The 26,359-nt window shown below is 42.9% G+C and overlaps 2 protein-coding genes and 1 long non-coding RNA gene across 5 annotated transcripts; 1 reads left to right on the top strand and 2 right to left on the bottom strand.

Annotated features, from left to right (window-relative positions):
• Nucleotides 1–1,611: 1,611 nt before the first annotated feature.
• On the bottom strand, nt 1,612–3,148 carry LOC128769650 (uncharacterized). The gene is made up of 3 exons (XR_008416419.1): nt 2,975–3,148; nt 2,726–2,827; nt 1,612–2,596 (listed from the first exon to the last, which is right to left on the bottom strand). It is a non-coding gene; the product is annotated as an uncharacterized LOC128769650 (long non-coding RNA).
• Nucleotides 2,552–12,474, top strand: LOC128769646 (neurabin-2-like). 3 transcript variants are annotated; one of them, XM_053883542.1, is made up of 19 exons: nt 2,552–2,807; nt 3,573–5,217; nt 5,668–5,800; nt 6,529–6,649; nt 6,716–6,820; nt 7,397–7,487; nt 7,558–7,674; nt 7,748–7,801; nt 8,103–8,203; nt 9,902–10,030; nt 10,181–10,277; nt 10,389–10,446; nt 10,504–10,634; nt 10,708–10,928; nt 10,986–11,051; nt 11,126–11,327; nt 11,471–11,569; nt 11,672–11,860; nt 12,058–12,473. In XM_053883542.1, the coding sequence occupies exons 2-19, from the start codon at nt 3,751–3,753 to the stop codon at nt 12,280–12,282; spliced, it is 3,606 nt and encodes a 1,201-aa protein (XP_053739517.1). In that variant the 5' UTR covers nt 2,552–2,807; nt 3,573–3,750; the 3' UTR covers nt 12,283–12,473. The 3 variants fall into 3 exon arrangements, with proteins under 3 accessions (XP_053739517.1, XP_053739519.1, XP_053739518.1); XM_053883543.1 differs by lacking the exon at nt 2,552–2,807 and adding an exon at nt 2,894–3,314; XM_053883544.1 differs by lacking the exon at nt 11,471–11,569 and having other exon boundaries at nt 12,058–12,474.
• LOC128769648 (integrin alpha-6-like) lies at nt 11,941–26,359 on the bottom strand. The gene is made up of 25 exons (XM_053883545.1): nt 25,894–26,359; nt 21,501–21,628; nt 21,347–21,426; nt 20,134–20,398; nt 19,915–20,046; nt 19,565–19,778; nt 18,414–18,607; nt 18,253–18,344; nt 18,061–18,188; nt 17,909–17,998; nt 17,765–17,826; nt 17,526–17,689; nt 17,319–17,456; nt 17,129–17,244; nt 16,893–17,049; nt 16,743–16,826; nt 16,590–16,669; nt 16,454–16,528; nt 16,285–16,387; nt 16,051–16,221; nt 15,892–15,978; nt 15,696–15,806; nt 14,684–14,782; nt 14,320–14,445; nt 11,941–12,983 (listed from the first exon to the last, which is right to left on the bottom strand). The coding sequence occupies exons 1-25, from the start codon at nt 26,067–26,069 to the stop codon at nt 12,819–12,821; spliced, it is 3,237 nt and encodes a 1,078-aa protein (XP_053739520.1). The 5' UTR covers nt 26,070–26,359; the 3' UTR covers nt 11,941–12,818.

Here is a 26,359-nt window from a genome sequence, read left to right on the forward strand (position 1 = left end):
TATATATATATATATATATATATATATATATATATATATATATATATATATATATATATATATATAATATTATATATTAATATTTCTTTTTTTTTTTGGTGCTTCTATTTTAATTTTTCCTTCTATATTTTTGTGATTTAAAGTTTTGCCTTCAGCGTTGAAAAATATGGGTAAGAATAATTACTCCTAATCCAATAAGCCTTCCAAAAGCTACAGTGCTTGTACCCCAAAAACTAATCTGTAATGAGATTAGGGGTGGCATTTTAAAGGGCATTAAAACCACATACAGCGCATGTGATTAGGAAGAGTATTCAAACATTTTTGCCCCCTTGAATGAAGTAAACAGAAAGACGTTTACCTCAGATGAAGGCAGATTCTCTCTGTAGACCTACACACACGATACAAAGCGAGAGCAGAATTATTTATTATTACACATACTCACATGCAGACTATAAAAATCACTGTCACACTGACTCACTCAGAAATGAGTGGGTAGATCTGCAGAATTGCTCATTTGAAACGCTGACTTGGGTGTTCATCCCACCCATCAAGCGAGTGCGTGCGTGCGTGTGCACGTGCGTGTGTACACTACTCAGAAGGTTTAGGGCAATTCCCTCGACAAGCTGGGAAACTGAGTGCGGCTGACTGAACACATCACCATATGGGGCATGGACGGCTACCAAAAGCTGAAGACATTTCTTCACACGAGCAGAAACACAGTTTTCACTCTCTTCTGAATGAAATTGTTTATTTCAGTCACAGAAACAGAACATACGGACGGAAAAACGGACGCCCAAGGACCATATGTGCCTTCATTTTTACTCAAAAACTACATTACCTACACTCTGCAATAAAAAACTAAAACATGTTTAATCTTAACTGTAATCTATAGAAGGCTTGAATTCCATTGTTGAAAAATAATTTCCAATGTTTTTAAAAACAAAATATCGGTGAAATTTGTGCACTCAATTTTATGAATGTGTGGGACAGTAGGTTCAAGATTGTGAGTTGGATTTATAATTCTAATGGCTTCTCATTGTTTTATATTGTGTACATTTTCCCAAACCTCAACACAGTAGGTAATATATGGCAATAATATACATAACACGCAAACATATTTATTTCAATAGTCTCTTGTTTTATAAAGAATATAGTGATCAACTTTGATATTTTCTTTTGATACGTTTCAATCCATATAAGTTAATAAATGCTCTCAAAACCATAGTCCCATACACTTGATACATTTTAACATCATTTATTTTTTATTTTCCCTCAATGTTTTTAATTAATTTTTTCCTCCATTTAATGATAACTAATTGGTGCAGAACTATTTTAACAGTTATTTCAATTTCATCTGTCCTCTCAGGATTTCTTTCAAATCCTCCTCAGAGCAGAGTTGTGTCAGCAAACATTAAGACATTTTTACTTCAAGGTCACAGAAGTAGTGTCATTTATTTGTAAATAAAGAATACAGACTTGTAAATACAGAGATGGGGCTTAGTAACCAAAAAGAAAATGGTGATAAACTCAAATATTGCAGTACTTTATTATGCAATATTGCATCAATATGTTTGCAGAGATATTTGATGCAATGCTTTTGTCTTGCCAATACACAGCCCTACTTCACAGCCCGACTACATCACTGCTCAATTTCCCACAAGCCCATGTTGTGTTTCAGTACCTCCATCTCTAGCTGTGTCTGAGTTTTTGTTGTTGTTGTTGTTGTTGTTGTTGTTGTGTCTCTGAAAAGCTGCACCTATGATGTTCTCATGGCCTGGTCATCAGTGATGCACGACAACGCATAAAAGTGAATATAAACAAAACTCCATTGCAGACCATGAGGAGAGTCTGTTTTAAAAATGTATTTGTATATTATATATATATATTTCAAGCCTTAAAAGATGTGTCAAGTGTTTGCATCTGCAGCGGTAAAACATTAATACTATGGCTGTGGCGCCAGATAAAAGTCTAATATTAGAAATGGACCAGCAGAATAAACACGACAAAACCAAGATAGCACATTTGATCTCATTAAAAAAAAAACCTGTATCTAAAAATAACAAGCCAAGGGAGAGGTAGACAAAAGGTGGTTTGAACAGTGAGGATTCACAGAAATAGACCATCAAAGCATGAAAGCAAAGCTTTGAAAGGACTGTTTGTGTACCGTTGGACTGAAAGACACAAAGATCCACAAAACCGGAGGTGTCTTCAAATACAATGTGTTCCAGTCTGCAAATATAGCTTTCAGCCAACGGTTTGCTCAGGACGCTTTTCAATAAGTTCGACCCACTAGAGAAGCAGATTTGGAAACAGATGTTTCTCCTCAAATATCCGCAATCCTTTTACTGTAGATGATAAGTATGATTGGCGGATTATTTCCATTTCTTCACTCCAGAAACCAACCCGCACCTCTCGCACAAAAAATGTAATTTACTTCACCTCCTTCTTCTCTTAGCCCCATTCAATGAAAGGAATTTTTGATTGGCTGGTATTTATATCAACTAGGTCCCATGCCACCTGGGACAATAGTCTCCAGTCAGATCCAGGTCACAGTACGCAGTACCATTCTTTGGTTCTTCAGTCAGGTCCAGTCCATCTGCCACACAAACCATCTTCAAAGGGGGAAAAAAAAAAATCACCCGCACCTACACTCCTGCCACCAGCAACACACACAGACGCATCTCAAGCTGACACACGGTGGATGTATCTGGATGACTGCACTCACCTGCTGGTGCACACAGGTGAACACAACTTCTAAGGACAGAAAAGCTGATCCCACTGCAGGAGATGAAGCTGGTGACAGACAGGTAAGTGGCAGTGGAATGACCTGCATGATAGGAGTCAATATCATATCACGATGACGTACCAACTGCCATGAACGAAAAGCTTTCAAGACTTCTATCTGGACTGAGCAGCAATATGTTGTGATACTCATCCATTCATGTCTGCTAACATGCCGACGGTGTTGCTGTACCTGGAGTCGTTTACACAGGATTACCAGGGATAATCCAGTTACAGTATTTAGAACCATCTGTCTGTTCTCTCTTATCACAGCGAGGTAGCCGTCGACAGTCTCTTGAGCGGAATTCATCCAGAAACGGGACTGTTTTGGGGCGTAAAACGCTTGTTTTCGTCCACCGGCGGACGTTGTTAGCTACACCGGGCGCGAGCACGTCACTGGCTTCAAAATGCGCGCCACCGAACCTATGGTGCTTTCATCGCCGTAGTAAAATTTGGACTCTAAACAAAGTTTGGCGCGACTGAAACTGAGTTACCACGCGAAAATGCGGATGATTCATTCAGAAAAAAAACAGGTACGTATTAAAACATTCATTTATATTTAACTCAAAAGCGACTCAAGGGAGAATTTACATCGTACGTATTTACAAGTACGTAAGGTATGATTTTTCCGATTCTTTATGAACGCAACTGAGGAGTTAATTGTGAAAACCTGCGTTACACAAAAAAGCCAGGATTCTGTTTTCCTAAATTTTAACCACGGAGTGAGTTAAGTTGAAAACAGCTGTTTTTCCTTCCTATGACTGAGTAGTTTACTGTGACTCTTCTTGCAGGGGGGATGATGACCAGCAGACTGGAAGAGATTGATGTTTACAGACCCCAAAATTGACTGAATTGACGGAATGTTTTGAAACACCAGCTTTATTTTTTATTCCCAATACTGTCATTGTTGCGCCAGCCACAGTATTTTTTTTGTTTTTCATCCGCCAAAGAAACAACCTCCAGCCCCAGATGATGAGGACGGACAGTAAAGGTCGGAGTGGTTCTCCTCACAGGATAACTTACAACTCCGACTTCCATGCCATCAAATGCTCATTCGACATGGCTCCACAACCAGCAGCCAAACCAGGTTCTACACAGCAGAAAACAAGCCTGTCAGACCCCGTGGCGTCTGTTACCAGCAGCTCAGCCCACAGGGGAAGGGTCCACAGCGCCAGAGGGACAAAGATCCGTGACAACATCTTTCTGCAAATGGACAACCAGCAACTTGGACCGGATGGGGGCCAAAGACCAAGTTCCGGCTCCTCACCCTCGTCCCAAACGTCGCCCTTTTCCACCTCAAAACGTTCTTGTATAAGTTCCACCTCAGTTCTGAGCGCTGTGGCTAACATCTGTGCTCAGGAGAAACCAGCCAGGTCAGAAGACATCCGGGATATTGACAGGGCCGCTCTAGCGCAGAAGTTTTCTGTAACCAGGAAGTTGTTTGAGTCCAAGTTTTCCGAGGTTGCTGGACGAGGACTGGTTTGTAAAACTAGCAGGCAAAGCAAAGAAGAGGAAGGTGTTAAGCAGATCAAGCAAGATGAGGAGGGACTGGATGAAGGATCCATAAACCCATCTGCTGTAAATATATTCTCCCTGATGCCTCACACTAGTTGCTCTGAATCACTGATGTCAGAACCCCCAAGTGAGGCTCCACTCACCTTTCAATCCTGCCAACAAGACGCAGAGCCTCAGCCTGAAAATGAAGTTGAAGACGACATATGTTCTGATGTTCTTGACCCCTGCTTGAGCACTGGACACACAGTCAGAGCAGAGCTAGTCACGGTTGAGAACGGCTCGTCGGAGAGTGATGGAAATGAAGAGGGAGAACCGCAAGAGCAAAGATATATGGAGGTCATCCAGCGCGTGCAAGACCTGGTGGATGATGTTTTTGAAGATGGCAGTGACAGAGCAGCCGGGGGTGGAAGTGGCGCAGAGAGTGAGGTGCCATCACCAGCAGCAGGGGTTGCACACTCTGAAGAAAGAGTGGAGAAGTTTCCAGCCTGCGAGCCATGTAAAAACCAGGGCTGTGATGAGGAAGAAGAAGGTGGAGACAAGTACAAACAGGTGAATGAGCAGTGTGAAGGGGAGGAGCAGAACACGCCGTCTCAGTCCCCAGAAGATGTAAAAACAATGGGTGGAGATGGATCTCTAAATCAAGAAGATAGAGTTATGCAAGTGGAGGAAATAGTTTCGGGAGAAAAGCCTGTCTGCATGGAAGCCAAGTCTGTGGACTGCTGTCTAGACGGCACAAAGGGGAAGGATGATCAAGCTGGCGACATGAGTGAGATGACAAAGGACGCCAGTAAGGAACTGAGCCGCCTCCCTCCTGGAAACCATCTCACGTATGAAGAAATTCCTGGTCTCCCCAAAATTGCTGATCCGGATGATGGAAAGGCGAAGCGCAGACTGGTGTGGTTTTCCTCGGCCCCTATCAAGGTGAGTAGAAATTCTGTCAGCATTTTACTTCACTTTATTGACATTTCACTGGTTGTCGAGAGGCGATAACTGTTGGCCTCGAGACATGACTGCAATGTCAGAGAGGCGGAGGGGCAAGATCACACATGCTTTCCGCTGTCAGAGCTGCACACCTTCTGAGCCAACCAGCAGCGACTGTCTGCTCGGCATCGATGTGACTAACGTCTTGTAGAGTTAAAATATTCTGCTGGTTCAGCTTTGACATGTCTTGCAACTCCTACTTAACACGTCTCGATTCGTCTCCCACTCACAGACGGATCTGCCAACGTAAACAGTCTTGTTGTGTCAATATCTGCAGATGGTTCTCGTGACAGTGTGCTCGGTTTGTTTAGTTATGCATGCAGGGAACAGATTCTACGCTGGACTTGGTGTTGCACAGATTTGTTGTCATTCCAAATGCTTTTCCCTCAGGTGTTCAGCACCTACTCCAATGCGGAGTACGACCGACACAATGAGGATATAGACCCGGTGTCGGCCTCTGCGGAGTATGAGCTGGAGAAGCGAGTGGACAGGATGGATGTGTTTCCAGTGGAGATTGAGAAGGGTTTGTGTGTTCATTATCATAACAAATGGACAAATGGCCCCGGGGCCCATTCAATAGACATGATTCATTAATTCATTTCTGATCAATAACCATATTTATTCTACTTACACGTAAACAAATCAAAACCTTGTGAAATGACATGAAACCATGTGATCATTGCAAAGATATTTGTCATCGAAAAGTCCAACCAGCAGCAGAACCAGGTGTTTTTTTTTAGCCAAATTTACTAAAGAAAAAAGTACACTTGATGCAAACTGTTGAGAAAATTGGAAAAACGGAATAGAATTCTCATTAAAATAAATATAATAAAACCATGTCTAAATATCATAAATAAATATTTTATTTAAACTCCAAAGAAGATACATGTAAAGTGCAAATGAAAGTATCGGCATAACATTTTCAAAACTGCTTTCATGAACCGTTTTTACTGTTGGGGGAAGCACCACTTTCTTTATCATTTTTTTCTTTTCAAAACTTCTCCATAGCTGTTCACTATCACAGATTTGCAGCTGTCACGTAAATTCAGTGACACACTAATGCCACCATACGTGGCTCATGTATGAAAACTGTGCGTCTCGCAGCCCAGAGGTGTAAAACAAAAAACTTTTAGCGGCCCACTAGGGGGTGCTCACGGCCCCACCGTGGGCAGAATCACTGATCTAGAGAACGCTGAAGATGAGTTGAATAGTGAGCATGATTTTTACGTTTTGTTTTTCCTTACAATCCAGGAGAGGAGGGGTTAGGCATCAGTATCATAGGAATGGGAGTTGGCGCAGACCAGGGCCTGGAAAAATTAGGAATATTTGTCAAGACAATCACTGCAGGTGGATCAACAGAGAAGGACGGCAGGTACGTTGATACGGAGATTTCACAGTGAATAGACATCAGGATTTAGTTATTCATTGTTGCATCAAGGATTCAGGTCAATGACCAGATTGTGGAAGTGGATGGAGTGAGCTTGGTCGGAGTGTCTCAACTCTTCGCAGCAACTGTGCTCAAAAACACATCTGGACTTGTCAAGTAAGTCACTTTTATTGACACTACAGCTTGTGTCGTCGTGTGTGTTTTTGCCACCTGTGTTACATTGTGTTAACCTGATTCACTTTTGGATCATCAATAAAAAGTTAAAAGCCGAGGGAAACGTTGGTATCAGATGAGAGCGGAAGGATAAAATTGCCATCTAGAAGTGAAATGAGGTCAAATAGATGAAAGGAAAGATGCAACTGGAGCATCAGCTTTTGAGATGAAAGAGAGCCACATCTGTAACATTTTCACTTGTAAACACAGACACAGGCTTGGAAATGTCTGCTAGCACATCTGCAACTGTACTGGGATCAGTACTACCTCACGATGGCTCTAATGCTTCCCTGAAACTGACAGGTTAATTTTGCAGTCAGAATAATTGATCGCAAAAACCGAACTTGCTGGAAGGACATTCCTCAGCAGTGGTGTTTAGAGGCAACTGTAACTGCCACTACACAAGGAGCCTTCAGTCCACAAGTGTCTGTAACTTTCCTCCAACCGCCTGCCTGCCGCTACATTTAGTATTTAGCTAAACCACGTTTACAATCCAAATAAATCATTAGATTTTTGCAGGTTTTTGATTGGTCGTGAGAAGGACGGGGTGGAGAGCGAGGTCGGACGTCTGATCAACGAAAGCCTGGAAATGGAAAAGACGTCCAAAGAGGTGAGTTTGGAAAGAACGACAGGCGCATCTGTTCCGTGACTGCACATCTCTTCTTGCCCTTTGGGAGCAGAAAGAAAGGTCGAGGAGACAGAAGGAACCTGGGGAAGAGTTGATGGCTGAGGAAGAGGAGGAGGAGGAAGATCTGTCATCACTGGACAGAAATCAGCTTTGTGTCCGGTACCAGCAGGTAGCAGCATTTGTGTTTATGCGAGAGTTCGACTAGTGTGTCGTGTTTCACTCCGTTGTGTTTCGTTCATAAGCTGTGGTCCAAGCTGAGAAGCCGAACCACCCAACTTCAGCAGACCAGGGAGAAGGCGAGTCCCAAACATTTCTTTCAATTTCCATCTGCAGCTCCACATTTAGAACAGTGTGACCCATTTAAGTGCGCACGAGACGGCTCATGTGGCAATATTGGGCCATGGGCCTCCATCCAGCGCTTCATGACTGCGTTCGCCTTCATGTAATTACTGCCGGGACATAATTGGGTCGATTTCACTTTCACTCAGAAATCTGGCTTCTCTCGCTCACTATCTGTGTCAGTTCCACGTGTCTTTTTGGCGAATTCCTGCTGCTTTGGATCTTGATGGAGATAAATGTTTCCCTTCTGTCTGTCAGCTGAGGGTTTTGGAGGAACGTCAGTCCGGCTGGGAGAACGAGAAAGCTGAGCTGGAGCAACGGTTGGAAGATGAAGAGGAGAAGTCTGAGAAGCTGGAGAAGTATGATTTCTTTTTTCTTGTGGCATGAAGATCTGGATGCTTTAATGTAAAAATAGCTTTACCTGGCTACGTGTAAACATAAGCAGAACCTCTCTTTCTTTCGCCACAATTTAGACCCAAAATAAAACTGGCAGAGCAGACACCTGCCCAGTCACACTCCGACACCAACAAGGAGTCTGTGTTAATGGGCTGTCGAGGCCACCGTTCCTTTGTCTGACCTTGTTGCTGAAGGTCATTAAGCTGGTCTGTGTTTATAATTTATTTATTATTTACAGTGAACTTCCAACATACTTTCACAAGTGTCTGTCTTTGCCTTGCGATTAGCAAGTACTGTGGGGCGCAAAGTGCATTCTGGAGTTAGGATATTGGAAAGGTGTTCATGACTCTTTAGTTTAAGAGCTTTAAAATGAAAATACCTCAAAAAAATTAACATGTTGAGAAAAATCAGGGGTATAAAACTGATGCAAATCTTATTGGCAACCAGTAAAAAAAAATGAATCACAGGAAAGTGGCTCAAGCCAGAACCCCCTACATCCTCCATCCCCCTACACAAAGTGCGGCCAGGGGGCCATATGGGGCCCAAGGCCTGTGTTTTTGTGGTCCATTTGACATAAGACTAAAACTATAATATGTCCTGATTTTTCTGCCTTTTTTTCTATATCTTTTAGTCACCACCAGCAGTAAATATAACTATATGTTCCTTTTTTAAGAGTAAGATTTTGTTCTTTTCATTGGCCATTTTCTGTTTTTGTTTTGTTCCTCAAAATACATTGAAGGAATACTGAAAATACATTTAGAAATATACTGCCTTTTGATCTTGAACGTCTAGTCAATAGTTGATTGATATTCAAATGAAGTGCATATAAAATGAAATATTTCAAGAGGTTTCATGGCATATTTACACTTCTTAATATCCTTACTTGCATTTCACCTTTAGGTTCATTTTGTATTTGTTGTATTTATATTTTGGATATTTTCTTCCGTCATCGCTTTCCCCTCACAACCATGACAGTTTCTAATGTGGCCCTTTAGGACATTGAATTGCCCACCTCTGCCCGACACGAATAAATTGGCACCCAACTATTCTACAAATATCTAAAATGGAGCAAATAACTTGGCATATTAGAGCAATTTGACCTTATTAGAAGTAAATGGATTAGTTTTGTAACCCCAGAGATGAATGAGTTTAATATGAATTAAAGTTGTCTCTAGGGGATTGAATGGAATGTTATAGTAGCTTGAGCTCACCCCAGTATTTGGTTAGTTGTGTTTTTTTTTGTTATTATTTTTCCTTTTTTGGTTGTTGCTTGTTGATATAGCTTTGATTCTATGGAAACATATAAGCGTGAACACATTTTGAAAGAGTTTGTTTTTGTGTTTTTCTATGTATTATACTTGCAATAAAAATTTAACTTAATTTAACTTTAACTTAACTTATTTAACTTAAAAAAATTAGCAAGTACTACAGGAAGGAAAACCTTTGACCCAGCTGACATGAAGCCTCTTCATCGTATTAGCCTGACCATGACTCGCTGTTGTAACAACCGCTGTGGTCAATATTAAGTGGCAAAAATACACAGTACAGTTGGGTAGCAAGAGCTTCGACTAGTTTTACTGAAACCAGGAACACCCTCTTGTATAATATCCTTAACTTCAAGTCAGTTCTGATAACGGTTGCGGCTTCTTTCTGCTCCCCAGGTACTGGCAGGAGGCCCAGACGCTGTGCAGAGTGGTTAGCCAGCGACTGGCTGATGCACAGAGTCAGTCCGAAAGCCTGGAGGTCAAGTACAGCAAGGCCAAGCGGCTGGTGAGGGAATACCAGAGCAGGTTCGTCTGATTCTACATCCTCTATTGGTGTTAAATGATCCGCGGGTGACCTTTAAGCTCGGCCCTAACATCTCTGTTTATCGACTGTATCTGCCGCTTCCAGTAATTAATTGGTTCCTCGTCTGTCCGGCATGTTTGCTCTTTAATTAGAGAGGAGGAATGGGAGAAGAAGGAGAAAGATCTGAGGCGAGAACTGGAGGAGAAAGATGTGAAACACCAGGAGGCGGTGAGGAAGCTGAAGATGCAGGTGAGGAACTGACTGTAGTGTTTTGAGAGTGACCTGATGCTCCTAGATCTTTGATTGTTATGGATGTTGGCCTGTTGTGAAGAGGAATAAAAACCGTCTGTTTGACTGCAGCTGGAGGACAAACAGCCTGGAGGTCAAGTGAAGGATCACTCCAAAGAAGAAGTTTCAGGTGAGAAGACCATTTTCATGTGGAGTTTTTGAGAAGAAGACTTTCCTTATGTTTCAGACTGGTACATCCCTGTCCCTGACACACGGCGCCTGGACTCCAGTGCTCAGATCGCGAGAGCACAGCTGGCCCAGAAGTCCAAGCGTCATCCTCCATCCAGAGAGAAACTGAGGGAGAGCTTCAGGAGACAGGTGTGGTATTTCCTATCCGCTCGGGTGCCTTCCGTTTCGGTGGTTTTTGTGACGGTCTCCTCTGTTGTGGCAGCAAGAGGAAGCTGAGAAAGCACAAGAGAAGCAGGCTGCTCCTGTCGTGCCGACAGGCAGCAAGAGTGAACGGTCCAGCACCTCCTCTTTCTCCACGCTCAGTCCGCACCTTCTCACCAACTCTTTCTCGACGCCTCCAATCTTCATCACCGATGCCGTCCCTCCCTCCACATGCAAGTCCTCCACATCCAGAAAGTCCAAAAGGAAATTCCCAGACTTCAGGTGCGGCGCTGACATATTCACGTCTCTTTATGTGTTCATTTTTCATTTGTCTTGCAGTGGGATTCGCAAGTCTCTGAGCAAGAGGAGGAGTGAGAAACATGGCAGAAGGTCCATGAGCAGCAGGTGCAGAGAAGAGTTGCCAAATAAGAATTTTTTTACCCCAGTCATTCACCACCTTGTGGTGCATCTTTGGACAGGGGTTCCTGTGGGGATCTGATGGATGAGCCGACCGGCATTTCTCCCACCGCGTCGGTCACCTCCATGCCTTCTTGCCTGCCCTTCCCCTGGTTCGGAGAGCGAGGACGGGAGAAGGAAGACAGCGAAGCAGGTCGGGAGCGGCTGCGCTCGGTGTCCAGCAGCAGTCTGCCGTACCTCACCACCACAGCCAGAAGAGATCCTGTAAGACCTTTTGTCTCCCTAAACTTACCTGAGATTCACCTCTTTATTTACGAGCAACTTCACTGTCCTCCATTTAACTTCACTCAGCAGTTTAGCGCTCACTGTGAGGGATGTAGCCAGATAGATTTGTGTCTTGGTTCCAGAGCACTGGTTCTCTAAAGGACAGTTCCAGCATGGTGCGTCACCTCTCTGACCACTCCCTCTCGGGACACTCTTACACTTTCACCTTTTCCTCCACTGAGGTGAGCCGGTCCGGTTCCTTCCTTCACTTTCCTTTCCTCTCGTCCACTTTTTCTTTTCTCAAATTTCTTCACCATTTCTCTGTTTTCTTTGTCATGGTTAAGACCTTGGACGACGACCCTGCTCCCACCAATAACAACCACCAGTGGCAAAGTCGGCCAGTCCTGGAGTGGAACGTCCAGCAGGTGTGTCTGTGGCTGTACGCCATGAACATGGATCAGTACTCAGCGGAGTTTGCCACGCGAGGTGTGGATGGAAGTCAGCTGCTCAACATGGACAACGATAAGCTCAAGGTGAGTTCAGAAAGTTTGTATTTCAAAACACGATGTGGACATCAGGCCCATATAACTGCAATCCACTCTTTTGGACAAAGCAGAAAGTATATGGAGGGTGGGAGTCAATCAAAAAATAGAATTAATATGTTAATATTTCACACCAAAATGAAATCTGAAACTGTACACAAGCATCAGATGTGTGTTTGCGTGCACAGGCTCTTGGGGTGAGCAGCCAACTCGACCGATCTGCACTGAAGAAGAAGCTGAAGGAGCTGAGGAAAGGTGAGGATAAGAGGGCGAAGGAGAAAAGACAGAAGGAAAAGAAGTTGATCCTGGAGAAGGAGGATGAAAGAAAGGAAAAGTTGAAGAGGACAGCTGAGAATTTGGAGACTGGGACCAGGAGCAGTGTCAGAACTGCAAGGACAGAGTCTCTCCTGTAGAGGGCGTAATGGACGAAGTGACGTGAAAGACCATCTTCTTCGCTTTGCAAACTCGAATTCTCAACTCCAGCAACTGTATGCCATATGAATCTTAATTTATTGTTTTTAATATGTGATTATGCACTGGGATTTCCTGTAAATACTTTTTTTAAACGTCAATAAATATTTTTAAGCAGAATGCTTCTTGTTTTCAACACAAAGTGCAACCAATACGTTTCCAGCTGTGTATTTATTAAATGCTCCGCTTCATTCAAATGTCGCATGATGGAATGTTAAGTGCAAAAAAAAACTTTTTAAAAAGAATGTCCCAGTGTTGATGTCGCATGTCTCTTTGGCCTGGAGAGCACGTCACACAGCGTTCCTTACAAATATAAATATGAAAATCTCTTTAAAAGCATAGAAAAATCTTTTCAAAATCCCTTGGTGACTGAATAAATCAATCCAAAAGTTAAAAGTGGAAGTTTCCCCTGAAGCAGAATGCAGTGGTAGATATTTACAAACACCAAAAAACAGTGAAGTAACAACAGAGAGAGCTGTTAAGAATAATGTCCATCGCTGTGCCAAGTTCTCTTCCAGGGATTCATGTCCATGTTTTCCCAGTCAACATTGCCGGGCCTTACAACTCTCTCGTCCCGTTTGATCCGAACAGCACTGTAACTGGGAACCTTGTCTTCATACTTGGCACGTTTGACTGAGCCACACTGTGGAGGAAACAGCAGAATCACACAAGGTCAGCAGTGCTCACAGGTCACACCGTCCAGAAGCCCTTCAAAACTCTGGAATGAACTCCATCGCGGATATGAGGTGCACATACGATACCAGCAAGTGCAGTAGTACTGTAACCTTCAGGGCGTAGGTAGGTGTGTCAGGTGTGAACCACACAGAGGGACGAAAAATGGAGTGAAAAATAGGGACCAAGAGGAAAAACATGAAATATTATGAAGCTGACCATGTTTAACCTTTGAACTACTGCACATGAACATGTTTTTATTGATATTTACACTTGAATTACATTTCGATAGTTAAATGTTTTTTCTTCTTTCATACTTCAGTATTTATTATTTTACTTTTACGTTTTTTGTTTTGTTTAAATAATAAAGAAGGTTGGGGTTATGTCAGTGGCCATATATAAAAAATAACATGGCCCACAGCCCTGGAGAAGAAAATCTGAATGCTAATTTTGTTTTAACAAATTGACTTTATAAAAATTTATTTAGCTTTAACATTCTTTAGTCAGAATTGTGTATTTTCACACTCAACAGAACACAAACTCATATATGGCCTGACACAGTTTTTTCAAAACTATAAGACTGTAGGGCCCATAAACACACAGCAACAGCTGAAGCTCCTGTTGCCAAATAGCTCACAGATCAAAATGGTCAGTGTCAGGAAATACATGAATAGTTGAAGCACGCATCTACATCCTAATACATATGTGTTGCAAGCACACTGGTTCTGAATCAGTCCTTGAAATAAATAATCCCAGATGAGTCATTGGATTATTAAAATGCATAAGAATGTTTCCGCCAAAACTGTTAAGGTCAGTGTTAAGTTTTCATCAGAAGCTTGTTGCAGTGAGGTTTCTAATATCTTTTTTAATCATGTTATGGCATTAAAGTTGAGTCCAAGAAAGTGTTATATGTCGACACCCGTTGCTCATGATCCAGGTATCATCCAGCAGTTAGGAGAAACAGACCAAAGCACCAGGAAAATGGAGGAAACCATCACCATGCAGCTGCAGTTATTTAGCCATGAGAGGAAATGATCAGGCGCTGCAGAGGAGGATGAGACTGCCCTTCTAAACTCATTTAAATTACCCTCAATCTTTTACGCATTTGAGGTCAGCGTCTCTTTTTCTGACGGATCCTCTTTCTTTTTGGAAAAGACTCCGCACTGAGGAGAGGGAATATTAGTGTTATTGCGTTCATCATCACTTCGGCTCGTGTGCTTTCCTCACACACCGTTTCTTTTTTTTTTTAAGTAAAAAAAAAATCCTGGCAGGAGTGAGAGAAGAGGCTGAATGTGTCAGTGTCGTACCTTCCAGAGGAGGAAGGCCAGCAGGGCCAGCAGCAGCAGAAGCAGCAGAATAGTCAGCACGATGATCCACCACGGAACACCACCAGACTGAGCCTCATGTCGCTCGGGGAACAAGGTCAGTCTCACCTGGAGTGTGGGACACAGCAGCACGGTTGTTAGTGGTGTCACTCAAACCTCTGGTGGCGACTGATGCACATTACAGATGGAATGCGGTTTTATTTTAACACATCTAGTCAAATAAAAAAAAATAGAGTTACATGTAACATAACTGTATATAAAGCTGGTGAAATTTGAGACTGAAGCTAAAATAAATAAATAAAACTTGCTGTACTAGCAAGAATAGTTAGGGAGTTGAAGTGCTCACCTCTGTCTCAGAGTTTTTTAGCACAGTGTTCTTTGCTGTGCTAGCCACTTCCAGGAAGGCCTTCACTTTCACCTCCACGTAGTGATACGACGAGAAGTGCTTTTCAGATGGAAAGAAAACAGGATACATTTGTGTTTTAAATAAAAGCCATTCTAAATAAACAAAACTAGAAAAATGAGACACTTCTAACCAGTACAGGCAAGAAAATGAATCTATCATTTCTGAAAGTGACATCATTTTAAAGGGAGTGTTTATAGGGGCAAAATAAAGCACAATTATTGACAAACTGACTATAGCCAATGAGATATTTTGGGACAGAGGAATGTGAAAATCTGTAAAATAAAATATTAAAAAAAGATCACATTTAAAGAATATAAATAAAATATATAATATTTAAAGTATATCAGAGGAAGAGTTCAAAGGAAAAAAACATGTACGTGACATAAAAATGTAAACACTGGAATTAAAAAAAAAAAAAAAAAAACAGATTGAAGGAAAGGCATCAAGGTGACCTATTCAGGCCTGAGCTTTTCTTGAGTTTAACTTTCAGCAATTTGGAATAGGAGTTACCTAGAAAGAGTAATAACTGAATTTGTAAGGAAAGTTGTTTTTGCAAAGAAGAATGACCTACTTTTCTGCTATGAATAATAATGGTGGGGTTTTTTTCTAAAATGCCAACTCATATGAAGCTTGATACTTTACTGTACATATTATAAGTACACTGAATTTGTCAGTTCACAAGTTCTACATTGTCGGGAGTTGTTGTTGCACGAGTCCATGGCCCTGAAAGGCAAACATGTGACATGTACACGGGGAACCCAAGAGGTTAAAATAAATTACTTTTAAAAGGTTAGGTTTCTCTATAGTATATTACCATTGAACGCTTGTTTCCTGGATTGTAAAATAGTCTAATACATCTTCCACATTTCTTTATGCTGCATACTATTTTGACTACTCCCACATATGAAGTAAGCCAATAATACACAACCATAGCGTCATGGTCCATCGGTACCTGTGCCAAAGTGGGGTCCCACAGGCGGGAGTGAAGAGTGATGATTGCATTACTGTCCATGTCCAGGAGGGGGCACTTCATCGTCACACACTTGGCTCCATCGCCACACGTCTGTGCGAAGAAGAGACCATACCAAGGATGCTGTTAAAAAAAATGGCTAATACCAGCGTCAAAACAGTCGTAGAAAACCATGTACCAGGGTTTTGGACTTCCTTGAGTCCACCAAACGTGAAAGTGTGCTTTCATTGTCCTTGTCTGCGGCTCTTCTTGACCTACTTGGCAGCTGAAACAATATATTTTTTTTAAAAAACAGCCGTCAAATTGTTGCAAGTTTAAACTGTTGTTTAGCCCTCGCCTTTTTGAGAGGGTTAATCTCCTCCTTGGGCGTGCACTCGACGTTCTTCACGCCGGAGTGGCTGATCTTGGTCAGGTACAGCAGCCATTTTTTGTTGTCTATCTCCTTAGGCCAATCGATGGTGAGGGTGGCGGTGCCGAACTGTGCCAGCGGCTTGCCCAAGTTAATGATCTGTCCAGTGAGAATAATTGGTCACATAAACAGGCTGAAGCGTCCCGTTTTCGTCAGACTCACTCTGAACTGGTGCATGATGAGACTCTCGATGTCTCCTTCTGACTTCATGGCGCTCTCACCCTTAGTATTTTGTGAGAAGTAGACCTGAGACGGCTGCGCTTGTCTGGACCAATGCGGAAAGACGACTGTTAAAAAGCACGAACCAGCACGTTTCAGTGTGACACCTTACCCAGTGACAGACAGCTGCAGCACGATAGCCACCTTAGCCTTGGCTTTCAGGGGCGAAATGGTCTGCTTGCTGGTCCTGTCAAGACAAACAGAGGTCAGGGCAGCTCATTGGTGACGCTAAAGAGAGGCGACCTCACGTTTCTAGCAGAAGGTCGACCTCAATTTCGGAGTTGTTGAGAGTAATGCCTGCAGCTCCCATAGTGATGTAGAATGTAGTCTGTAAACAAAACACAGAGACACTTATAAAAACAAGTTGCTCAAAGTGTCGGTATTAGAAGAGCACCGCTCACCTCTGCGTCTCTCTTGAAGGGGTTCCCGAGTTCACAGTCAACCTTGGAGCCGTTTCTATTTGGCTTGCAAGATACTTGCTTTTCCTGGAATCAAACACAAGATCTGGAATCAGTGGGAAGCAAAGTAGCCAGGAGCCTGGTGATACCGACGCTGAGTGGACTGTTGTAACCGCCGTAAGGAAGGTAGCGAGGGAGGGAAAAGATCAATGACGCCTCGTGCGCATCATCTGCATTCTTATTGGTCACTGTGACCTCCAGGGCGATGATCTTTTGGTCGCTGAGCGTGAGCACCGGAACGCCGTTTTGCCTTTAAAACACAAAGGAAAATCAGAGTTCTGATCTTTATATATTCAAACCAACCAGTTTAGCTCAGTTAAATGACTCACAGTTCCAAAGGAGTGAAGGGGTCGTTGTCCGTGGGCTTGTTGCCAAAGCGATATTTCACTTGCAAGTCGCTCTCACAAATATTGTTGCTGCCACATCCTTCCTTTCGGAATTGCACCTGATGCCAAAGAATCATTGTTTTAGGTAGGGTTTTTTTTTTTGGTGGGTGTTTGATTTAACTTGTCTTCAAACCTCGGATCTCGTCGTCGCTGGCGCTTTTTTGTCGAGGACCGGCGTGAGTCCGGAAGCCTGTCTACGCTTTCGGTCAGCACCCTGGATGTTCACGCTCACGTCGATGGGGAGCCCGTGCAGCTTGTCTCGGATATCATCCTGAGGACGGTGGGACTTTACACAAACACCCCGACTCAGAGCTCAAAACCAAACAGAGTCATGTGTTACCTTCATTGTAAGCACTTGTGTGATGCACTGGTCATTCCCTTTCCCTTCAATAGTAACTGTCCCGACAGACGAGTGGCTCTTTTTGCCGTCTGCGATGAAGTACGCTCTACTCAGCAGACCCTTCTCTCTGAGGACAGCGTCGGCCTCCAGGTTGTATTCAACCTCTAGATGGAGCGGAGAAGATTCCCGAATGACAAGCAAAGGTTCTCAACAAAAACACCAGTCTCCAGATGACTTACTGAGTCTGGGCGAGTAGTTCGCAGGGTTAGCAGTGTAGCTAAAACAAGCCTCGATAGTTAAGCTGTTGACAAAACAACATCACCATCAGGAGTCAGAATCTGATCTCAACTCTCAGCAGAACATTTCAGACGGGACAAACATACCAGAAGTTTTCGCCGCAGTTCTTATTCGTCAGGTCGATTTCCTGGGGCGAGAAGCGGATCTGCTTCTTGATGTTGATGACGGGTCGGGATCTGAACAGACGCACCGTGTCACACAGGCTACTGCTCGATCAGAAAGGTTGGGTTTCGCTTACTTGAAAACAAAGATGGCGTCAGAGAGCGAGCCGACAGCCATGTCAGGCAAGGAATTCTCATCCAGATCCATGTTGCCAGCAAGTGAGTAACCAAACTGCTTCACATTTAAAGGCTTCCCAGATATCTCCTGAAGTGACCCATCAAAAACGTTCATTCAGGAACGTTGCTGAACTCATGAGTTGATTTGGTACCTGAGCAGCTTCTTCTGGCGCCTCAGTCGACCCGTGATAGACAAACACTTTCCCGGCACCGTCGTCTGCATACGGGGCTCCCACTGCAAAGTCTGCAACAGTCAAAAAAAAAAAACATATTAGACCCCATCTCTGCACACTCTTTAGACATGCAGCATCACCATCGAAACCATCTTGGTTAATATCTCCAAGAGTTTCCACAGACAAGCCAAACATGGAATTTTGCGGCCCGTTTAGTTTGGTGGGCGTCGGACTGTTCCAATCCCCGCCGTTGTTGATGTAGATGAAGATGGCTCCTCCGATCTCAGAGTCCTTCTCATAGTACTGAGGCGCCCCGACCACCAAGTCATCCCATCTGATGAAGACAGGGGGGTTAGAAGACGGGTTCTTTTCCATCTCTGGGACCTACTCTTTATTTCATTTGTGTTCAATAGCCACATTTAATCTACTTACACGTAAACAAACCAAAACCTTGTGAAATGACATGAAACCATGTGATCATCGCAAAGATATTTGTCATGGAAAAGTCCAACCAGCAACAGAACCAGGTGCAAGTCAGAAAATTGGAAAAACTGAATAAAATTCTGAATAAAATAAATATAATATAAAATCATATCTGAATATTATAAAATAAATATTATATATTGTATTTAAACTCCAAAGAAGATACAAGTAAAGTCTAAATGATAGTATCGCCATAAAATGTTTAATGTTTAATTTATTTTCACAACTGCTTCATGAACAGTTTTTACTGTCTGGGGGGCGCCATTACTTTCTCTATCATTTTTTCTCTTCAAGAACTCCTCCGTAGTTGGTAACTATCATAGATTTGCAGCCGTCAAGTCAATTCAGTGACTCACTACTGCCACCATATGTGGCTAATGCATTAAAACTCAGTGTCTCGCGGACCTCATGGCCCAAACAAAAACCTTTAAGTGGACCTCTAGGGGGCGCTCGTCCTCGTCCCTATGGTTAAGAATCACTGGGTTAGAAGACTGGGGACGTCTTTCAGCATCAACAGACAATTAACTATTTTTTCATGGGCCTCAACGGCATCTGTCCGCTCAGCACTTGTGTTGTGGGCTTGCAGGACCCATTCACCCGTGTTCATCAGGTGATCCGCTGGGAGACACCCCTGGAGAACAAGCTACCAGACCTGTTTAGGCACACGCTCAGTCCCCATACGACCGGTGCCAGAGTCGGGCAACAGAATGAAAGCAGACTACTCCACAGTCCCTGCTGCTAACCAGCCATCTAACAAGCCGCAGTTCTCAACTCAGGCCACGAATAAGAACATGCAGAATGGACTCACCCATCGTTGTTTAAATCTAACACCGTCAGATCATATCCGAAAGAGGACGCAAGCCCCGGCCCCTTCAACGTGTACTCCTCTAACAAGATTTTGCTGGTCTGCGCGCCTTTCGTCAGCAGCACCACTGCTCCACTGTGATAAGCTCTAGGAGCTCCGGCCACCACAGTCAGATGTTTCCTCTTGGTCAGACTCATCCCGGTGTCCAGAGAGAAGCCTGAGGATGAGCGAGAGAATGATTCTCAACCACTCCAGATGAGGGCACATGAGCTTGTTCATCTTAACCTCGTGAGTGTAAATATTTTGTCCAAGCAGAAGCAACATGAATGTGCTCATGAAAACGTTTGTCTTACCCAGATAGCTGCTGTCAGGAGCAGGCACCAGGTGGGGCTCCTTCTGCAGCTCATCTCCCGTTTCAAACGGACCGTCGTCATAAATGCCCATGAATAACAGGGTGTTGTTGTTTTGCTCCGCGCGAACGATGCCTGTCCCAGGAGAGAAATAAAAACATCCTCCGTCAAGTCGCTTAAAAAAATAAATAAGCTGGTATCAAAGACGGTATCCGTGACTACCTTTCCAGTTGTATGCTCCCGGTGCCCCAAAAATCAAGTAGTGGTAGTCTTTGTCAAAGGTGGCGGACAAGCCCTGCTGGCAGGAGCCGAACAACATATGTCCATAGTTCCGACCGTCACAGAATTGCCAGCGACCTCCTTCGTCATCTTCCGAAGATCGGATTTGGAAGTTCTGACTCAGCACATAGCAGCGACCAATGATGTGCCTCGCTTCTTCCTTCTTATTACCCACATTGGCTCTGCGCTGGTATCGATGAGCACAAGTCTGGAAGGCAAACAGGTCACTTTTTCCCCTCAAATAGAACAGACAGATGGAGGTTTAAAGAATATAGGGTTTTCACTGAGCGCCATCACCCCGTCATGCAACCCGGAAGCCGCCATGTTGGAGATGTTGGAGTTGGGAGCGGCAAGACATACAGAGGGGGACTTCATGAACACGAAAATGCGTGACACTTGGAAGAGTTGAGCTTATTGGTGTTGCAGACCCACATGAGTTGGCTCCATCGTCGTGGGTGAACGGCGACCCAGACAGTCTGCCGTCGGTGACCTATCCTGATATCGTGATACCTGTTTTTTCCGCCTATTCCATACACCGCCAAGGACCTGAAATGTTACCAGAGTTTGGAGGCGTATAACAGATGGTGTGCAGATAGGTCAGGACACTGTTACACCAAGTCATCGACGACATTTGCACCTTATATGAGAATGTGATGTATAAATATTTTGACGTTTCATTTTGAGCTTGTGTGCTATTTTAGTTTGTGCTGAAGTATTTTTGTGTGTGAGATAGCTTTTTAAGGGAACGTTCTGAGTGTATGTTGGCATCAATAAATATGTTCTGATAAAAATTCTGTGTATTCTCTTCCACAGCAATATAATGCAAATTAATAGTTACTTAGGCTGTACTTTTTTGCAAAATATTCGGATGTTATCCACAGTTTTGCCACGAAGGTCCTGGTTCAGCTTCGCTAACCACAAGCGCCTCCTTTCTTCAGACAACTTCTGGCATTGTTCTCCTTTTGGAAATCGATAAAATTCCAAATGTTTTTCACGATAGGAATGATTCGTACAGTCCAAAACACGACCGTAATTCAGCATTTTTTCATGGAAACACTGCAGAATCGCCTTCCTCTCTGTGCTGAGCGGTGAGTATCTCCAACATGGCGGCCTCCGGGTTTGATGACACGGCGTGAAAACCCTCTATAGATCTTACCAAAATCTTTCCGCCCGGGCCCTGACTCTTGACGGTCACCCCCATCCATTGGTTCTCCTTGCTTTCAGTTTTCAGGTCCTCTTTACAAAGAAGAAAGTTCTAAGTTCATTGGTGTTATTGGTGTTACATTTTATAAAATCACCGACTCCCTCACCGTCGTCGTCAAAAATGATCCTGGTACACGACGTCGAGCTGGAGGCCATATCGCAGTTGTACACTCCTCCAGTCACTTGAGAACGCTGCCCGGGCAAGGCCACTGCTCTCGGGGCTCCCACCAGCAGCCTGCAACAGATGTGCGCTCTCACTTAGCACAAAGACGTCGCTCATTCAGATGCGCATCGTAAACTACAACTGAATCAGCATATGTTGCGTAGCAGCCGCGCCGACCTTGTCAAAAACCTCTTTATTTCTGACTAACTTACAGCAGTGGCTTTGTCACATCAGGAGGGGAGCAGCTGCACTGATGTGGTTTCTGCCCTGTTCTTTAACATGAGCAACAATTGCAAGATTGCATCTACCCGGCGACCATTTTCATCAGTATTTCTGCCAGCTACATTCTGGTCTTCTTTATGCTCATTTGATCTTCTGAGTTAACACGGAACAGAGCACAGCAGATGACACTAAGCAAAGCCATTTTCAGCCGGCAGAAAAGAACCTTGGATGATCTTTTGATGTTTATGTAGAGTTTCTAAGAGAATTGAAATGAGAATAAAATGCAAAACAAAAATGTATTTCAAGAAAAACGTATGGCATAAAGTAGCTGGGTCCAATATTATGAAGACTAACACAGAACCACAATAGAGCTGAAAATAGAATTTCATCACAAGGAAATTATAATATTTACAAAGAAAAATTAAAAAGTAAAAAGGGTACAAAAATATTAGGAAAAATGCAAAATATAGTTATGAGAAATAAATACTACATGATGCATTTAATCATAATAAATACATGAATACACATACAATGATAACACTTTTAGAATATAAGTGGATGATGATTTGTGACACCAAGATGGAACTATTAAAAAAGTTTTTGTTTTTTTTAATTATTATTATTATTATTATTATTTTTTAGTCATAGTACTTGTTGTAGTAGTGGTATTATTAATAAGAAAATGCAACATTAGGATTTGAAAGATAAAATTCAATTCAACACACACTTAAAAAAAAAAACAAAAAAAAAAACAGATTTTGGACAGGAATATTCACAAACCTGTAACTCTAAACAATCCCCCCTTGACTTCAGATATACGGTGCAGGAATACAGTTGAACAGATCTTTTGCATCAGTGTCTTCATCATGTCTACTTTCTTTCTGTTTGATTATGACCTCAAAAAAACGTATAGGTTTTTTCGTCCCACCACTAGTACCTATCAGAAAATAGACAAGATCACGTTCAAACCATGTTAATATGTTGCTTAATAGCAAGAGTTATAGATGTATTGATCGGTCAGCACTAACAGAGGAAGTGCTTGCACAGAGGAAGCATTTGGGAAAACAGAGCGTGTGTGTGTTTTGACACACACACACACAAGCAATGTATCATTAATAAGTCACAAATTACTGTATGCAAAAATCAGGGCAGAATTTGAAGGAATTGTGAAGGACAACTAGGGAATGAAATATGCAACATCAAGAGAGTCTAAAAGTGAATCCAAGCCTCTGTGTTCCTGTGCGCCAAGATCAATCTGCAGCCTGACTGGATGAATAACAGCTTCTCTTTGGTGCCCAGATGTAGAAAGCACATTCCTCCAGTCGGCGTCCTCACCTCACTTATTGTTCTTTGGTATCAAGCGCCTTTCATCCGTAGTTTCTGAGCTTTACAAACCGAAATCTCTTTTAACAATAATACGCAAGTGGACACATGAGCGTTTTGACGTGGAGGGTTCAGGTTCATAAAGAGAAACCTCTACTGTCAAGCCGGGTCACGAATGCTTCCCCAATGGGGTCATGTGGTGTTACGACACCCACCCTCCACTATCAGATCCCATCAGTTTAGAACATCTATGTCTGAGTGAGAGCAGTGATGGAAGAGTAGTAATGACATTTTGTTTGTCAGAGTGAAAGACCACTGCACCTCCAACTGATATCTTCAGAAATATGTGGGTTAAATTTGACGGAATGAAGTAGCTAACACTCTGCTAGTCTTAAAAGCATCTCTGACAGCTCCAAGTCAACGGACAAATACGGGCTCCTGCTCCGACAGGCATGTTCGAATTCCAACTTGTGTTGTAATTTAAAACACTCACGCCTGCCTTCAAGCACGTTCAACTGTTTGTAGTGCACAGATGACTTTACTGGATTTGTGTGCACAGCATGGAAAAGCTGCAGTCAGATTAGGGTTGGGCGATATGGACAAAAAAGTTATCGCAATAAATGTGGTAATTTCGGCAATAATGATAATTATCACGATAAATACATTTTCATTCAAGTGTTGGACACTAAAGTCTCTCTTGAAACATAATAGAGGAGTTTGTCTCCAACATCATTATCTGTTTATGTTTAAATATAATAGTTATCGAAGTGTAAAGAAGAGAAATTGAATGTTTCACGTCTCTGGTAGAAGCCGCTGGTGTCTGACAGACTCCTCTGCCAGCTTTATTTAGGGGTTAAATTGAGCCGTCTGTGTGCTGTATCTCATGTCTCCTAACAGTTGACTTCAACTATGGACCCGTATGAACACAGCTCCTCGATGCTATTGAAGAAATATTAGAAATAAAGTGAATAAATGATAATTTTGTCATATTCTGTTCTCAAAATCAATATACAAACTGTCAGTCTCTCTCCAAAAATGGTTGTTTTTCATTGCCTTATTGAAGATTTCGCTAATACTTTGACCGCTTTAGAATTTGTTGATGGTCCTTAACTGACGGCGGGTTTTAGCGTTAGCGCTGCCTGTGAGAGTGTGTCCGCGATCAGTGAACCCTAATGGGGACGCCACCACCAATACCAGAGCGGAGGTCCGTCTAATATCCAACCATTTTCACTGCATGTGTTGATGTGAACCAAGGCAGACGTCATGGTCTCGTGATGTTCATGTATGCAGGTCCAAAGCAGCGAGTGAGCCGCGTGTTTATCGAATTTATCGTGAGATGCAGAATTGTCATAGTGGAAATTGCGTTTGGCGGTATATCGTGTACGATAAGTTATCGCCCGTCCTGTCCAGTTTCTCATCAGTGACCCTCCTTTTCAATAAGTGGGGTTCCTCCCACATTCCAAAAACATACAGGTTAAATGACAAATCTAAATTGTCTGTATCGATAATGTGATGAACTGAGTGTTTTTATATGGCATTGAGTTGCTTTAAGGGGGTGCAGCAACCCCACAAATAAGCAACGCCACCTCTTCAGACCATAACACTACTACAGAACCATGTCAGACGTTATGAAACAACTGCGCTATGATTCAAGGCAACCACTCCTCAACAGTAAAACCTAAGAAATAAGTAACTAAAATGGCTTCATAAACATTAACAGGAAGCAGCAGTTGACTCACAGTTAAAGGGCGAGTACGCAGCTGCCTAAAGTATTGCTTCATAGTTGAAAGTAAAAGTTATTGTAAGACACAGAACTAGACTTCAATTGTGTTTATTGAGGAATCAATGCCTGATGGGCCATATTGCTGTGAGTACACCAAACCAAATGGATGGTTATTGGAGTGTAAAAAAAATATATATTGTTGGTCAAGAGACGGCCCCAAAAAAATACTGGTTTGTTTGCAAACTTGCGACATGATATATGATTTCTAAGCAAAAATTGTGGTTTGTTTGCACTGAAGTTTGAAGGATTTAAGACATGTTTGTACATATAAATAAAACAAACTCACATCCAATTCCTCCTACTCATGACTCATGACTCCTGATGTAATATAAATAAATAAAATAAGCAGAATTTTAGTGTTTTTGACCCACATTATGTCTTATTTTGTGAAGTGAAATTCAGTAGCACACAAACCTTTGACTGTAAGAGGAATCGAATATTGTTTACATACAGGTTTAACACCTAACTTATTTAAAATAAAATTTTAAAAAAGCCCTGGTTGAAGTCTATATTGAATAAAGCTTTTGTTTAGTCACTACAACAATGGACCAAGAAGGGAAAGCGGTGAGGGACAGAATAATATTAAACAATGAATGAAGTGTAACAGACTTCTAGAGCACATCAACACAAGTCAAAGAGCAACCCAGGGGCCGTGTGCAGCTGCTTTACCGCCCTCAAGGTAAAACTATGACACACAAATTTCATCATATTTCTTTCAAATAAATCGAAGTAATTAACATTCTGTAGTTTAAACTTATAACTGAACATAGTACCTTTCTGTTCCTTCATATATTTGTATGTTTCAACTACATGGCACGGTTTCCACACCATGTTTTTAAGTCCTATAGCGTCTTATGAATATACTCTGAAGTGTTGACATTGGAATTGACTACATATTTAATAGTTACATCCTTCATTTGAGTTGGCAAATACAGCGCTTGAGCACACCTGAGCTCCGACACCGCGCAACTGCAGCACATTCCTTCCTCACAACAAGCTGGTGTCTTACAAGCGTTTGTCCTGCGGTTGAAGCTGCCGGTGCATGGCGAGGGAGAAGCCGAACAGACTGTCCCGGTCTCCGTTCTTCCGCTGGACGTTGTCCGTGTCCAGGTTGAAGGAACGAACTGGTCCGGCACCCAGGAGGAGGCCGAGCAGCCAGAGTCCACAGGTGAGCGCGGGCGCCATGAGACGATACCTTCCCAAAAATCTCCCCCCGGACTTGTGTAAGGTGAGAAGCTCCGTGCAGCGGGAGCAGGCTGGGAATGTTGGAGAGGCGATTGTGGTCCGGTTGACAGGCTCCCGGCTCCTCCCCTCGCGCACAGAAAACTCTTTGAAACAGGCATAAACAAATCAAATCTGCGAGAGGAGACGGGGCAGGGCCGCGGCTGACAGGACCAGGGCCGCGCGCGGGGTGCCTCAACTAGGCCCCATACAAATCCAATATGTAAAATGATATTTTATCGCGTTTGGTTAGA

This window comes from Synchiropus splendidus, chromosome 13 (assembly GCF_027744825.2).
Source record: "Synchiropus splendidus isolate RoL2022-P1 chromosome 13, RoL_Sspl_1.0, whole genome shotgun sequence".
Lineage (NCBI taxonomy): Eukaryota > Metazoa > Chordata > Actinopteri > Syngnathiformes > Callionymidae > Synchiropus > Synchiropus splendidus.